General features: G+C 49.6%; 1 protein-coding gene across 1 annotated transcript in view; it reads left to right on the forward strand.

Moving 5' to 3' along the window:
- The window catches only part of OTOF (otoferlin), a 118,621-nt gene that overhangs the window by 81,085 nt on the left and 21,471 nt on the right, over positions 1-16,065 (forward strand). Inside the window, exons 19-33 of the mRNA XM_067294892.1 lie at positions 1,026-1,212; positions 1,571-1,757; positions 2,457-2,680; positions 3,132-3,240; positions 3,737-3,920; positions 7,104-7,224; positions 7,903-8,003; positions 8,476-8,566; positions 9,424-9,540; positions 10,248-10,400; positions 10,883-11,072; positions 11,439-11,563; positions 13,299-13,433; positions 13,982-14,143; positions 14,802-14,921. Coding sequence (XP_067150993.1) covers positions 1,026-1,212; positions 1,571-1,757; positions 2,457-2,680; positions 3,132-3,240; positions 3,737-3,920; positions 7,104-7,224; positions 7,903-8,003; positions 8,476-8,566; positions 9,424-9,540; positions 10,248-10,400; positions 10,883-11,072; positions 11,439-11,563; positions 13,299-13,433; positions 13,982-14,143; positions 14,802-14,921 — 2,206 coding nt within the window. The remainder of the gene's footprint in view (positions 1-1,025; positions 1,213-1,570; positions 1,758-2,456; positions 2,681-3,131; positions 3,241-3,736; positions 3,921-7,103; positions 7,225-7,902; positions 8,004-8,475; positions 8,567-9,423; positions 9,541-10,247; positions 10,401-10,882; positions 11,073-11,438; positions 11,564-13,298; positions 13,434-13,981; positions 14,144-14,801; positions 14,922-16,065) is intronic.

Here is a 16,065-nt window from a genome sequence, read left to right on the forward strand (position 1 = left end):
TTCTCTATACCGGCACCAGCCTGATGTGAACCAAGATGATGTCCGCACTGCTTAACTAATGCTCCTGTTGGCCCTTGGATGGGAACCACAGGAGAGTGAAGGGAAAACGGGATATGATGGATGGGGGTCTCATTACCCACTGCCAGGACAGAGGGGAGAAGTTTGTGTAAGTGTTTCCCAGGTGGCATGAGTGGGCAGAGCTCTTCGACTCCCCGGAGCATCTAAAAGGCCATGCATGAAAAGTCAAGAGAGTTTAAAACTTAATCCCAGCCCTGAATGTTTCAAGCTAATTGAATATCTCCAAGTGCAATCACAGACTTTCAAGTGCATCTCTCAGCTTCTGTCCAAGTAGTTAGAAACTAAGCTCATCACACTAGTAGCAAAATGCTAGTGCAACCTTCTTGACTTGCTGGAGGCTAAAGGGCTTGAGGCAGCATCTGTACTATTTTGGACTATTGTTCCATGCTGATATTATCCCACTTTATCACGGACAACTCCAGCAATTCCTCTAGAACTTTTGTTCACAGCATCCTCCATAGTTCTCAGGGAAGAGATAAGAAACAAAACCTGCCAAGAGAAGCCAAGATGGAGCTCAAATCTCCCCCAAACATAACCACCCCAGCTCCACTTATAGCTTGGTTTAAAAAAAAAAAAAAAAAAGGCCCTTCTAACATCCCATTCATCTGGCCTGCTTTAGATGTCTAAACTAGGCTGAGATTAGTCTTCCCCTAGGTTCCACTACAGATAATGATTATATCCCTTTGGAAGGATGCAGGTTGTCTCTGGGGCACCTCAATGGGTTGCTATAAGATTTCCCTTATGAATCCACTGCTCCCCATCCTGAATCAGGAGGGTGGACAGAAACAGGACTGTGATAAAATATATGGCTGTAGAAATGGTTATCTTTCCACCTCCTCACGACATGCGCTCCAAAAGTGGGGCAGCTTCTCCCCCTTCTGCAGGCCTCTCCTGACAAACCTGCATGGTCCAGCAGCTCTCTCCAGCCCTATTTGTTGATGTTGCAGGAACCTCCTCCTTCCAGATGGAGTTCCTCCAGAACGGCAATGGGCTCGTTTCTACATCAAGATCTATCGAGCTGAAGGACTGCCCCGTATGAACACTAGCATCATGGCCAATGTGAAGAAGGCTCTCATTGGGGAGAACAAGGATTTGGTGGACCCCTATGTGCAGGTGTTCTTTGCAGGGCAGAAGGTGAGTGAGCTGCTTGCTATACCACTGTGACATGATAACATGAGCAGGACCGGCTGTTAGGCAGGCTTGGGACCATGTGGCTGAAGATGGTCTCAGCTGTCCTGGCATGCAGATGCTGAACTGCATGACAAAGCTGCCTTGTTTGCCATGTACCACATTCCCTTCTCTTGTCCATACTATGAGGGGTTTGGAGCAGTCTCCAGTCAAGGAAAGGAGCTTGTTATTTGAGAGAGGAGAGTCACAAGCAGAACACATTTCGACAGTCATTAGCAAGGGAGGAGCTCAAGTCTGAAAGAAGGTGGGTGGCTTGTGAGCTCAGACCCTTGTGAAACATCTGCTTTCTCCTCCCACTTGGCAGGGGAAGACATCCGTGCAGAAGAGCAGCTACGAGCCTCTCTGGAATGAGCAAATAGTCTTCACAGAAATGTTCCCCCCATTGTGCAAGAGGATAAAGATCCAGATCCGGGACTCTGACAAAGTCAATGATGTGGCCATTGGGACCCATTTCATTGATTTGCGGAAGATCTCTAATGAAGGAGACAAAGGTAAAGCTAATGTGGGGGGCTGACTGAGACACCTTTTTCATGGCAGAGAGACATCCCTTTGACAGAGAGTTAGCAAAATAGTCCCTGATCCTTCCCCACCCCTTGAGATAGTTGCTCCTTGCTTCCCAGTGGGAGAGACCCCTTCACTGCAGTGGTTTTCTGAGATCACTGGGCACCCGTTCCCTGAAAACCTTGCCCCATGACATGCCTCCAGTGAGATACTTGAAAGAAAAGATACCCAAGAACAACTGGCCCTTTCTAAAAATTCATGGCTGTGAATAGATGAATATCTGACAGGCTCCCATGTTCACATACACACGCACACAAACACATCAGCACACATGTGGGCAGGACCAATATAAAACTAGAGGGAGCCCTAGAAAGGTGACTAATGAAGGTTTCTCCTCTCTCTTGCGTCTCACATTGGGTGGCTTGCCCAATGGGATGCTTATCTCTGTCTTTGGCCTGGTGCGCTGCACAATCCCCTGCACTGCCATCACCACAAAAAACATCTCCATATATGTTTGCAAGCATGTGTTTTCCATATGCATGCAAACACACACGTATGATCAAGCCTGTGCTACCATGCCAGCACCAGGAAAGTGATGCCATTCCATGAGCCAACCTGAACCCTGAGACAAAGACGTGCCCTCCTTCTTGCACATCCCCTTCACTACATGTGTGTCTGGTCTGCTGCAGGCTTCCTGCCTACTTTTGGCCCCGCATGGGTGAACATGTATGGCTCGACTCGGAACTACACCCTGATGGATGAGCACCAGGATCTGAACGAGGGTCTGGGTGAAGGCGTCTCCTTCCGGGCCAGGCTTTTGATGAGCCTTGCTGTGGAGATCTTGGACACCAGCAACCCAGAGATCAACAGCTCCACTGAAGTGCAAGTTGAGCAGGCCACATCAGTTGCCGACGTGAGTCTTCCCCGACCCTTCGGTCACCAGTGACAAGTCTTGGGTGTTGCTATTAGTTTGCTCAGTCCTCTTGGTAATTACACCTGGTCTCACAGACTGAGGATTCCATTTAGTGCTGTGCTAAATGTGCTGGATCCTCCAGCACGACAGCAAATCTTGCAAGGATTTTTCAGATTTTATAGTCATTCAAAAAAAAAAACCAAACATGCGGTGAGCCTAGACACCAGTTCAGACAGACACCTACCTCTTAGATGGCTCAAGCTGAGGGAGAGAAAACCCTCAGTCTCCCTGAAAACCCAGACAGTGGCATCTCCCCTTCATAGAGCCTGTGTGGGTGCTCAGGGTGCCAAATGTGGCCTTCTGGGCCTCCCTGCTCAGTGGCTTGTCCTCCTAAAGGTTCGTCTGGCTGACCTTAACCTTCCATCCTAATTCCCTGGGTTTCCTCCTGCAGAACTGTACTGGGAAAATGGAGGAATTCTTCCTCTTTGGAGCCTTCCTGGAAGCTACCATGATTGACAGGAAGATTGGTGACAAACCCATCAACTTTGAGGTCACAATAGGTTGGTTGTTTTCTGGGGATGTTGGTTTTGTAACATGCCTGACAGAGAATGCAGGATCCAAGGCCAATAGCAGGGTTTCTCCCCTCCCTTTGCATGCTAACACTTGACAGAGCGTCCAGGGCTCTCAGTTTAGGAAGAAAGTGGTGACTACTTTATTGGCACAAGCCACGTGTGTCCCCGGATCAACCCTTTGCTGTGTGATCTCCTCTCAGCAGTGGATCTGCTCCATCTCTCAGCTGAGAGAACCTGGCTTTGTGCCTCCTGAGGTTAACCACCAAAGGAAGGATGTATATTTCTAATGGCTTGGAAGGGGGCATGAGTAGGGGACAGATTTCTGTCATTAGTTTGCAATTCCTGGTCAGGGTTTCAGAAGGTTGAACTTCACTATCCCCCATGGCTCCTGCAGAGAAGATTGCTCCCCAACCTGAATTAAAGACAGGTGACTGAGTCCATTTAATCCCAATGTGAGTTACAGTCCTGTGACTTTTTTCCTGAGGTAACTATGGGAACCAAATTGATGGCATGACCAAACCTACCTTGCAGAAGAAGAAAGAGGGAGGGGATGGGGACGAGGAGGAGTCTGAGCTGCTCCAGAACTCAAGTGAGGAAGATGGTGATGAGGATGGAGAGCTGATCTCCATTTCCTCGTCTCAACCCATGAAACCCCTGGTCACAGACAGGTAAGTGTGCCCACCTGGCCACCAAAGGGCCACATTGCCAAACATTGCAAGGGGAAAGTGAGGGCAGGGACATTGCAGCGTTGTAATGAGGTAGGAGAGGTCTCTCTCCTGCCAGCAGCTGGGATACAGGTGGGGGGCGTGCTCCCTTTTCTTGCAGGAGAGGGAATTAGCATCTGATTTCTGAAACAACTGTAGGATGATGGGAAACAAATTAGGGTTTAGAAACAGGCCCTTCTCTGAGAAGCAGACCCAAAAGCTCCTGGGTAGAGATACAACTCTTAATTCATTGTCCGAAGGTGTTTCCATGTTTGCCAGGCATCTGAGCTCCCACCAGAGTCAGCAGAGATGAAGTCATTGCAGTCCCTGGAGCCTGGAGAGTCATTCAGCCGACCAGACCTAGGAGCAGCAGCGGGCACTAGATCTCTGCCCTGTGATGGGAGCTTAGATAACTGCTTGTAGAGACCCCATCTTAGGTATTACAGTCTGACAGCTGAACACCCACCCCCATTTCCTACAGTCCTATGCACTGTTGTAGATTCTCTGATGTCTAATAAAGGTTGAATTCACCTCTCAGCCTACCCCACAGAGGGCCTCTCTCATCCACCTAGCCAGTTATGTGCACAGCACTTGTAGCTATCCACACCCTTAACACTCTACCCCTATAGAAAATTAGGGGAAAGTTAACCACAGATTCAAAAATCATTGGTTGGCATTAAAAAAGCAAATGCACTTCTGTACGTACAAGTTTCATACGTCTAGAAAACCAACCTTAAAAAAAAGATCACTCCCTAGGACCCTTTGATGACACAGCAAATATGTGAATGCACAAACCCACTTCTGCATGTCAGGGAGGAAAGAGGAAAGGAGAGGTCTGGGCTTTGCATCTTTGATTTTTTTCTAGCTGCCTGACACGTAAAAACATCATGGAGACCATTTGGAGACTGGCAAAGTCTACCTAGAAATAAGGCATAGATTTCAGTAAAGAAGGTAATTTTTGCTGGGATAAGGTGCATTTTGCTTCCCTTGGGATCTTAAAAGCTAGACAAGGTCACAAACACAAACAGAGGGGAGGATGCAGAAACTGCTGGAGGAAGTTCATGACAGTGGGTTAGGCAGGAGTTTAGGGTAAAAGCCTTAAAATCCTTTCAGTTTCTTTATTTGTAGCATCTCTCTTTTGGTCAGTCTGTATATCCCCATTCCCTCTAACTATTGGCATGCCTCATTCTCGTGTGTCGGAGAACCAGGATATGGGAAACTGTCTCCTCTTCCTGGGACTGCCAAAACTGCTGGTTTTCATTGAACAAATCACTTCTGTTCTGTCTGCCTCAGTTTCTCCACCGGTAGAATTGAGACAATTCTTTGTGATGTGCAGGTAGAAATTACCCGAAATTACCCTAAATTACAGATGATCCAGATGATAGCTACAAATGTGAATCTAACTGATGCTTTCTACCCCAAGCATCTGGAGCTTCAGAAGGCTTTTCAGAAAGCCCAGAATCGAGCAAGATCAGGGCACGTGTCTTGACATGTCTGGGCTGGGCTTCATCCACGGCCAAGATATGAATACAAAAGACTTGTACTCAGGAAAGCTAAACAGATTTAACCTAATGAGATGCACTTAAAGTGGATTATTTTAACTATTATACCATCAGATAGATGTTCCTAATCAAAATTAACAGAATGACTTAATTCAACTGGGAAATGAAGCAAATTAAATTGAATCAAGACTATCTGCATTCTAGATAAAACTGTCTACCTGGGGTTCCTGCACTTGTTAACCAACCCATCACAAAGGTGAACGCAGAAGGGAGATGAAAAGCACAAATGTTTTACAGAGCGTATTCCCCTGGGCTCTGCTTTTCATACTCCATTATCAGAGTGCAGGGAGTCTCACACTCGACTGTGGGGCTCTGCTGACATCTTCTGGCTAGAAATAACCCAGATGGCTTCGCAAGATGAGTTGTAGCTGTTTTTTACCTAAGGGTGATCCCAAGTGCAACAGGATCTTCAGTGGCTTTATCTGGGGTGAATCCTGGCTCACAGAAGATGCTCAGACTGCCTTGGGCAGACCAGAAGCATGAACCTGTTCTCCAGGGCATGCCTGGCAGTCCAGCCTCTTTCTCCCCTTAGCTATGCCATGACTATTATCTCTCCATGCCACCTCCATCCCACAGGTGAATGGAAATCTGACAGTGCTGCAAATGCCAGGCGGTCTATAGGAAATGCTCCCCAACATTCAGCATAGGGTGTTAGTGCTTTGGTTTCACTTGGGCTCACTCATGGTTTCTGCCCACGTGTGCTGTCACACTGGAGCACCTGGCCAATGCACGCAGCCCCAACCCAATCTGGGCAGAGGCAAGGGTTAACCCGGGCAAGGCATCCCTGGGGGCAGTTTGGATGGGCCTTAGATGGGAGGGGAGAGTTTACCCCAGCCATGACTGGCCCAGTTGCGGGCTTGTGCAGGGACAGGTCTGGTGCTAGGAATCACAGAATAATGGAGGTTGGAAGAGACCTCTGGAGGTCATCTAGTCCAAGTCCCCTGCTCAAGCAGGGTCACCTAGAGCAAGTTGCCCAAGACCATGCCCAGGCGGGTTTTGAATATCTCCAGGAAAGGAGGCTCCACAACCTCCCTGGGCAACCTGTTCAGTCACCCTCACAGTAAAGAAGTTTTTCCTTATGTTCAGATGGAACTTCCTGTGTTTCAGTTTGTGCCCGTTGCCTTTCATCCTATTGCCGGGCACCATTGAGAAGAGTCTGGACCCATCCTCTCTACACCCTCCCTTCACATACTTAGACATGTTGTTAAGATGCCCCCTCAGTCTTCTCTTTTGCAGGCTGAACAGGCCCAGCTCTCTCAGCCCTTCCTCATATGAAAGATGCTCCAGTCCCTTAATCATGTTAGTAGCCCTCCGCTGGACTCACTCCAGTAGCTCTTGTATTGGGGAGCCCAGCACTGGACACAGTACTCCAGATGCGGAAGGGTGCCAGGAGAGCTGGCGTCCCTGTCCTTGAGTGTGCACTTCATATAAGCTACTTCCAGCCCCCTTTCTTCCTGGCCTGTGCTCACATATATCCGTTTCCCCATCACAGCACTCTCTAACATGCCAGGAGAGGTGGGGGACAGTGGCCTTTCCTGTTTGGGAGCGATCCTAGCACAGAGCATCCTTCTGCCTCCTGTTGCAGGAACTACTTCCACCTGCCATACTTTGAGAAGAAGCCCTGCATCTACATCAAGAGCTGGTGGCAAGACCAGCGCCGGAGGCTGTATAATGCCAACATCATGGACAAGATTGCGGACAAGCTGGTCAGTATGTGCTAGGGATGGAGCTGGCTTGCTGGATGGGACAGGCCGTAAGGCACATCCAGGCTCCCTGCATGCCTCTGCAGCTTGTCACAAAACAGGGACAAGCCATTGCAGAGAGCCTTTAGCAAACTCATGCCAGAAAGGAGGAAGCTTCCCAATACTAAACACTCCACAAATTGAATGGCCAAACCCCAGGAGTTTAATGAATTTTGGTGTGGGTCGGATCCAGAGGTCCCCACAGAAGGGAGAAGGAAGGTGGGGAGGCTTTGCCTCTCTGGACTCCTGGAGTGAACCACTTTTGTGGCAGAGCCTCCTCTGTAGTCTTAACTAATTTCTGAGGAGCCTTTGTGATGGCTCCAAGTGGAGAGGGTCACGATAAGCTTCCTAGCAAGAGATCTGCAAAGAGAAAGCCTGGCAGATCCAGCAGAGATGAGGTGAACCTTGCCTAACTAGTCTCTCAGGGGAGGTGGTGAAATTTGCATCAACTGGAGCCAGTTTCTCCCAGGCAAACGTGTCAGATTTGAGCTCTATGGCAGGAAAGCCTGGGGAAGAAGTAGATGTTTCCTATTGGCAGTGACAGGACTGCTCTCCATGGGGCAGCTCTGGTGCTAAACCTCACCCTGCTGCGGGGCTCTGCCCCACTGCCCCCTTCACCGCTTCCTCTCATTGCCATTCCAGGAGGAAGGCCTCAACGATGTGCAGGAAATGATCAAGACAGAGAAGCCGCACCCGGAGCGCCGGCTCCGAGGGGTCCTGGAGGAACTGAGCAGTGGGTGCTTGTGAGTAAAAGCTAGCAGAGGCTGCACACCGAAGACGTGTGCTCTCAGCTGGGCTATGGGCGAGGTCATGGGATTGAGAACATAAGCTTACCTTGCCTTATGCCATGAAATAATGGGCAAGCATTTTCTTGCCTTAGCACAACACCACACTGGCTGCCTTCTGGTTTGGAGCATGGGCAAGGTGGTACTCACATCTGCTTTCCAAAGACCCTCATCCAGTGATGAAAGCCACAAGGACTCAGTCTTGTGGCCTCCACAGACTGGTATCTGAGCGATACCCACTCCTTATGCATGACTTTCAGGTCTGGGTGTAAATAGGTGACTTGGCCATGTTTGCAGAGCACACCGAAGGAACAAGGGCACTTCCCTCCAGCAAAGTGCCCTACTGCTAGCAAAGATCCAGCCTGCCAAGGCTGCTTGCAGAGAGCCAGCAGGCTTTCACGGGATTCATGCTGATGATCTTTTCCATCAGGCGCTTCGTGACCTTGGCTGACAAGGACCAGCACCACTCTTCCCGCACGAGGCTGGATCGAGAAAGGCTCAAGTCCTGCATGAGGGAGCTAGTAAGTGTGGTTCAGCTGGAGAGGAAAGGGAGGAAGTTTCAGGAATGGGGTTGGACCCCGTCAATGCAATGGGGAAATTTGGTCCTTAGGGGTACTGATTTCCAGTCTCTGTGGATTGATGGTTTGAGGTTTATTTCTAAAGAGGGGAACTCAAGAGCACTTCTGGTCTTGCACAGGTCCCAGGTGACACCTGGGTCCACACCACTACCTCCCCTCCATCACACTCTGCTTTGCATTGGAAAGAAATCCAGGAGTGCAGACAAGGAGCTACACTATTGTCAAGGAGTTCAGGAGACCGGGAAGCAGGAATTTAGGGGACCCTGCAGAGCACAGCTGCTCCAGGGGTAGATATGCCCTAGACATTTGGAGCTGGTAACCCAACTCCTTGAAAAGAAGATGCACAAAGATCAAGTGGCACAACCAAGGAACAACAGCTTCATTAGCCAGCTGCATACAACAGAGTGATGAACTTAACATGTGAAAGCCTCTGTGTTCCCTATTCCGAACTGCCAGATGATGATTTACAGTGGAGTCAGAGAAAGGGGAGAGACTATCCTCAACACAAGGCTTGAAGCCACCCCAAAATGCCATAAGCACAACTGACACCTCTCTGTCCTGTGGCACATCCTGCTGGGACAGAAATCTCTGCGCTGTGTCAAGGGCCCTTCCTATGTCCTGATGAGGTTAACAAATGGGTGTCAGAAGTACCATTACCTGGATGCACATGGCAGGACTAAGGCATTTGTCTCCTCACCATCCCTTCCCAAACACAGAGAGACCTGTCTGCTGCTTTTCCCTTCTCTATGCTCTGTTCTGCTCTCATTCACAATGTGTCCTGGGCTCCCTTTTAATCACAGGAGAACATGGGGCAGCAAGCCACGACTCTGCGGTCACAGGTGAAGAAGAACACCATGAAAGACAAGCTGAAGTTGGTGCAAAACTTCCTGCAGAAACTCCGGTTTTTGGCTGATGAGGTGAGTCGCTCTCCACATGGAGAGCACCTGTTAGCTGGGTCAGCTCATGGGCACAGCTCCTGGGATGGACACAGCATCCAGGATGGATGGAGGCCTCTTCACAAATCCTGCAGGCTTTATCCCAAAGCTCTCCAAAGAGCTACTTACTTTAACAATTCTCTACCTGGCAAAGATCAGAGATGGCTGCATGCTGCTTACTTTAACACTGTGTAGACATTTGCCACCTTCTGATGGTTTATCCCCTGGGGGATTGCACAGCCTTGCTATGGCTCAAGGCAGGCAAAACCCACCCTTTAGCTCAACTGCAAGGGGACTCAGTCTGTTACTGTCTGGGAAGGGCTCTTTAACTTATATTAATGCTGACCCATTCTAATCCAGTAGTGTATGGGCAAACCTGGAAGGCATGGGACAGTTTATGGACTGACTATGCAAAGCTGCCAGCTGGCCAAAAATATACGGGTGATTTACTCCAGGCCAGGGCCCTGCCTTGAGCCCTGGACCAGGCTGAGAAACTCCCTCCCCCACAAGCCAGGTCCCATCAAAACTGCTCCAGGGATGCCCTGTCCAGGGCTAACCCTGGCCTCACTTGGGGATGGGTTGGGACTGGGCATTTTGGCTTGTGCAGACAGTGTACCAGGATGGACAGCCATGCCTCAGTGGTCAGAAAGGGCTGAGATGCTGACAGGCCTCTTCATTGGTGTTCCCAGCCCCAGCACACCATTCCCGACATCTTCATCTGGATGATGAGCAACAACAAACGCATCGCCTACGCCCGCATCCCTTCCAAGGACATCCTCTACTCCATTGTGGATGAGGAGATGGGCAAGGACTGCTCCAAAGTGAAGACTGTCTTCCTCAAGGTGCCTGCCCATCTTCTCTGGGGGAGCTGCAACTAAGAGGAGGGAGGTGGAGCAGAGACAGAATGGGAGGATGGGGGATGGAAATGGGAAAGTTGGGTACCAGATTTTGCTGGTGATTGAATATTAGGAAAAACAGACCCGTACTCTACCTGTAGTTGTGGAAGTTTGTTGCTAGAAAGTGTGAATCATTGGTCTTAGAGTCTGGTAGGTGATAAATGTCTGGAAGGAGAGAGGTGTCTTATCCAGTCTGCTAGGAAAGGAGATACTGGCTTAAAAAGAGGAAGTCAACATTCTGTGAAGAATATGATGCATGAGATAGAGTAGCGGACATGATCCAAAATGATGAGGGGTGGATCCCTGGGTTTAAGGAGCAGTGGCACAAGCTGAGGCACCAGAAGGAGGTGGGTGCTGCAAAAGGTTATCTGTCCAATCTGTAAGGCCTCCCCTACCTCCCTGTAAACTCTCTTGTCCCTTGTGCCCAGCTACCTGGGAAGAGGGGCTTTGGACCTGCAGGCTGGACAGTTCAAGCCAAGATGGAGATTTACTTGTGGCTGGGCCTCAACAAGCAGCGCAAAGACTTCCTGAGTGGCCTGCCCTGTGGCTTTGAGGAGAAGAAGACAGCCAGAGGCCAAAACCTGCCGTCCTTTCCACCTATCAGCCTCCTTTACACCAGTAAGAGGGCAGGATGTAGAGAAGGCAGGAGGGACCCTGGTTCAACACCACTCGGGCCAAGGGGCTTCCAGGAACTAAGGGGGAAATACTTCCAGGTGTCCCAATCTGAGGTCTCACATTGATCCCGTGGGGAACCAGGGTGGGGGAAATGTGCACCCTTCTCCTTACCGCGTTTCACTGCTGTCATTCTGCACATCATGAGCAGGACTCTGAGGAAGTCCATATCCATTCAGGGTCCATGCTTTGAGCCAACTTCCTTCATACACGCTGACTCTGAGCAAAAGTGAGCCTCTGAAACCTTACTCTCCATGGCTGAGCTCCAGGGATGCGTACCAAGTTGTCTCACTTCCCTTCTCTTTGTCACAGAGAAGCAGGTGTTCCAGCTGCGAGCGCACATGTACCAGGCTAGGAGTTTGTTTGCTGCCGACAGTAGTGGTCTTTCAGATCCCTTTGCTCGAGTCTTCTTCATCACCCAGAGCCAATGCACCGAGGTAAACACTGTTTCCTGACCTGGAGAATGGACAGTCTCTGGGATTGAATGTGATACTTGTCCCATCAGCTGTCCATCTTGCTCCCCTGCCATGGGGCTGGGTCTCCTGACTACTGGTGAATCATGGTCCTGGGTGGGAAAGTGGCCATAGCACTGGGATTTGACTCTTTCAAGAGGTCTTGCGCTCATAGGATCCCTGTTGGAAGCCCCTTCCCCCGCTGCAGGCAAGCCCAACAGCCCTTTCACCCCATGTCCCCATGCACAAGCACACGGCCACCCTATGTCTGTGTGGCTGAGATTTCATCTATTTGGTGAGGAGAAACTGGACCATGCTGGAAGCAGGAGGTGTTTCTGTGCCTTCCCTTCCTGTGCTGAAGACTGCCAAGCTTTAGCAAGCCTCATAGAAGCTGGGAATGATTTGTGTGTGTCTGCCCACTGCTTTTTCCTGGAAGAATCCAGGGAGACACGCTAAGGCTCACTGGCCCACAGAGCAAGCACCAGCCTGTGCTGGTGAGTTGCAGCCTGTGACATGGCTCAGACAGGCCAGGGCTGTGGTCATTCACCAGAACTCATCCCCGTGGCTGCCCCTTTGCAGGGTACTGTTTTGCCCTGATTTTACAGAAGGAAGCAGATGCTTAAGCAGAGAAAATCAGAACATCAGAGCCAGGGATGAACTCTGGGAGATGCAAGCATCTTGGGTCAAGATCTGCAAAGCAAATTAGACTTTTAACTCCCCTTCATTTGGATCAGGCTTCAGATCCTATTGTGGATCTGTCCCATCTCTTGCCCCATGAGCCATCAACTCTACACTCTGTTTATCACCAGGTGCCTTCACACTATGATGCAGTAAATATCTAGGGGACTGGAGCATCTCTCTTATGAGGAAAGGCTGAGAGAGCTTGGCCTGTTTAGCTTGGAGAAGAGAAGGCTGAGAGGAGATCTTATCAATGTGTATAAGTATCTGAAGGGAGGGTGTCGAGAGGATGGGGCCAGACTCTTTTCAGTGGTGCCGAGCGACAGGACGCGAGGCAATGGGCACAAACTGAAACACAGACACTTCCATCTTAACATGAGGAAAAACTTTTTCACTGTGAGGGTGACAGAGCACTGGAACAGGTTGCCCCGAGAGGTGGTGGAGTCTCCTTCTCTGGAGATATTCAAAATGCGCCTGGATGCAATCCTGTGCAATGTGCTCTAGGTGACCCTGCTTGAGCAGGGGGGTTGGACTAGATGATCTCCAGAGGTCCCTTCCAACCTCAGTGATTCTGTGATTCTGTGATTCTGTGAAATCAAAGCTCTGCTTGGCGACGGCATTGATACCCAGTTGACTGCAGACTGCCACAGTGTACACGTGCATCAGAGCTGCCTAAGTTCTCTTAATAAGCAATGGAGAGAAAAGGACCCTTAAATGGCAAATAACATTTAATCTATTTTAGCCATACACTTTAGGAAGAGAAAAATTGCACCATAAAGAGATTGCTTTCTCTCCACTACCTATAAAGGAATCCTGGGGTGACTACCGTGAAGTAGTGGAGCCTTTATGTTGTGGACATGTAATGTGACACAAGATAAATCCCCTCATATTTTCAAAGTAACCTCCCCCCTGCTCCCAGTACTGCAAATGTCCCTGTGCAGGAAAACTGAGATCAATGTCCTGTCTGCTCCCCTTGTTCAGACTCTTAGGCCCTGGCTGGTAATCCTAGCTGGAGTGGTAAATCCTGTTCCCATTCTTCCAGGTTCTCAATGAAACCCTTTGCCCAACCTGGGACCAGCTGCTGGTCTTTGACAACTTGGAGCTATACGGAGAAGCTCATGAGATGCGAGATGACCCTCCCATAATTGTCATTGAGATCTATGACCAGGACACAGTGGTAAGATGAATCTCAGCAGAGGAAAGCGTTTCTGATTCAGGCGCTGAGATCACTCATGGCAAGGCAGATGGCACAGAAGATGTGAGAAACAGCATTTCTCATGACCTGTGGAAGATGTTTCCTCCATGTTTCCCAGAGCACAGAAGAAACTAGGAGCCTCTGCTGCTCATTAATCTCTTGGACTCAGCTTATTGGTATCTTATGTTTGGACAGCAAAGCAAGAGTTCATGTGAGGCTGGAGGCAAGAAGATATTACTCTAGTCTCTCCCTCTAGAACCGTGCTCTGTCCTGGCCTCCTTGCTGCCCCAGACCTAGACCACCTCCTTCACCTTACTTAAAGATGTTGGTGCATTAGGAAGGGCCTGGCAGATGGAAAGCCACCAGTGAAAGGTGGCACTGAGCTTTGGTCACACATGTCCAGCAGGCTGGCCCTGTTCTGACCATGCTGGGGAGTGCTGTGAGGCTAACTGTAGAGACCTTTTGTTGGTCTCTCAAGTCAGACAAGAAGCCCCATGCAACAAGCCCAAGCGCTCTCTTTGTCTTTCCAGGGCAAAGCTGACTTCATGGGCCGCACCTTTGCCAAACCCGTGGTGAAGATGTCAGATGAACAGTACTGCCCTCCGCGGTTCCCTCCGCAGCTGGAGTACTACCAAATCTACCGGGGCAACTCCACGGCAGGCGACCTGCTGGCTGCCTTTGAGCTACTCCAGGTACCAGCTGGACAGAGCCATCCCAGACCAAGGGAGGGAATAGATGTGGAGGGGGTGTGAGGGAGAGCTGCGTTTAATCCATGCTTATATTTCTTAGGTACTGCAAAGAGTGGTTAGTTCATACACCCTAGAAAAGCTAGGAGGGTTTACCACAGCTACTAACAGCTCGGTGTGAGGGCAGCTCCGGCAGAGCTGTGCTGGTCAAGGTGGTGTGCAGTGAGTTCCAGCTTCTTTCTGGACAGGGAACCCTACTAAAGCATTGCACCAGCACAAACTCTCTGCAGCATCACTGGGATATGGAAGATGCCAATGGGAGTCTTGGTTCTCTCAGAGATTTCAATGGGAAAGTCCCAGATAAAAGGGGTGTGAGTTCACACCAGCATCCCAAGAACATGGCAAAATTTTTGCTGTGTAGTCTCTAGGGGTAGCAGAGCTAAGCCCTCCCTCTTTCCTGCCTCCTTTCCCATATAACAAAACTCTCTTGTTCTTGTAGATCTTATGGTCCATAGAGGAAGATCATATATCCCATGTGTCTTTGACAAGGAGTTCAGGGTGGGACTAAACTCCCTGTGTAGGTGCCCATCTCTTTCCATTGACTAGGCAGACCAGGAGATGCCTGGATTTGAGCAGATCCTAATCCATGATGCATCTCTTCCAGATTGGACCTGGGGGTAAGACAGACCTGCCCCCTATCGATGGACCCACTGACATCGACCGGGGTCCCATTCTGCCAGTGCCATTGGGGATTCGTCCGGTGCTGAGTAAATACAGAGTAGAGGTAATTGCATTGGCAGAAGAGGGGTTCATCTTGGGGCACCAGACTTTAATGCTCAGCAGCTGGGTACTGTGTTGTCATGGACTCAAACATATCACATTATGAGGGCTACATCTGTTGTGCAAGGATGATGTAAGGCAGAAGACTCTGTCAGTGGATATTTGAAGGCCAGGAGGGATCTTTGAGGTTCTGACAACAAGTTAGACACCTACAGCCAGATGTTTGCATTGCAAGGACCTGTCTGTACTGGCTGCACAGGGAGCTAGGCTGCAGCAGCCCTAAAAAAAGCAGGAGACTGGATCACTACCTGCTCTCTTAACTGTGGGCACCATAGCAAGCTTCGGGCCTGCAGTAGAGGGCACTTGGGCTGAGATTCAGTGGAGTGCACACTAGGGGTGTACATCTGCACCTGAAGTAATCACCCTGATTTTCCCTTAGTATCAGTGGGGGAAAAATTATCAATTTAGGTCAAATGAGCTTCATACTATCAATCTCAGACATCAAAGATAGGATGCTTCTTGCTTATCTGTAGGTGTCTGCTAGGATGACACATCCATCAGGGCTCCCCACCCTAGGCTGACTTGGCAGACAGTGGTGATCTGGGCAATAAAGACAGCGACGTTTGGTGCGACTCACCAGGCTGTTGTAGGTATCTCTGCTATGCTGAGATGCTGCCGACCAGATCCTCAACGACTCTAAAGGCATCCTATCTCCCTATCTTGTAGACATTTGCATCTGATCAAATAAATACTACTTCTCTGATGTACAGTGTGAATATGGCCATAGGGGAGCAGGAGGTGGAAAAAAATCTCAGTTTAGGGGGACTTTTTATCATGGTGCTAGTCTATTATACCAAGAAAGGAGAGGCAAGGATGCAGTCAATTCGCTAGTGATACTTAATCATCTGTCAAAATGATGCCAGTGATGAATTAAAAGCCACTGAGGATGGGCTAAACTGGTTTGGTCCTGCTCTAGGGAGTCTCAGGGCAGAAAAGGGCTAGGAGAGGAGTGCTGAGGGCATCAGAAAGGAGATCTGAGGCTGTTGCAGATCAGTCATGGGGTGGATTGCATGGGGTGTCAGCGAGAGACCATGTTGCACCCCTGGGCGGCAAGGAGAAGGAAAAGAAGCTTCAGAGCTCCATTGCTC

The sequence above is a fragment of the Apteryx mantelli genome, chromosome 3, assembly GCF_036417845.1.
Source record: "Apteryx mantelli isolate bAptMan1 chromosome 3, bAptMan1.hap1, whole genome shotgun sequence".
Classification (NCBI taxonomy): domain Eukaryota; kingdom Metazoa; phylum Chordata; class Aves; order Apterygiformes; family Apterygidae; genus Apteryx; species Apteryx mantelli.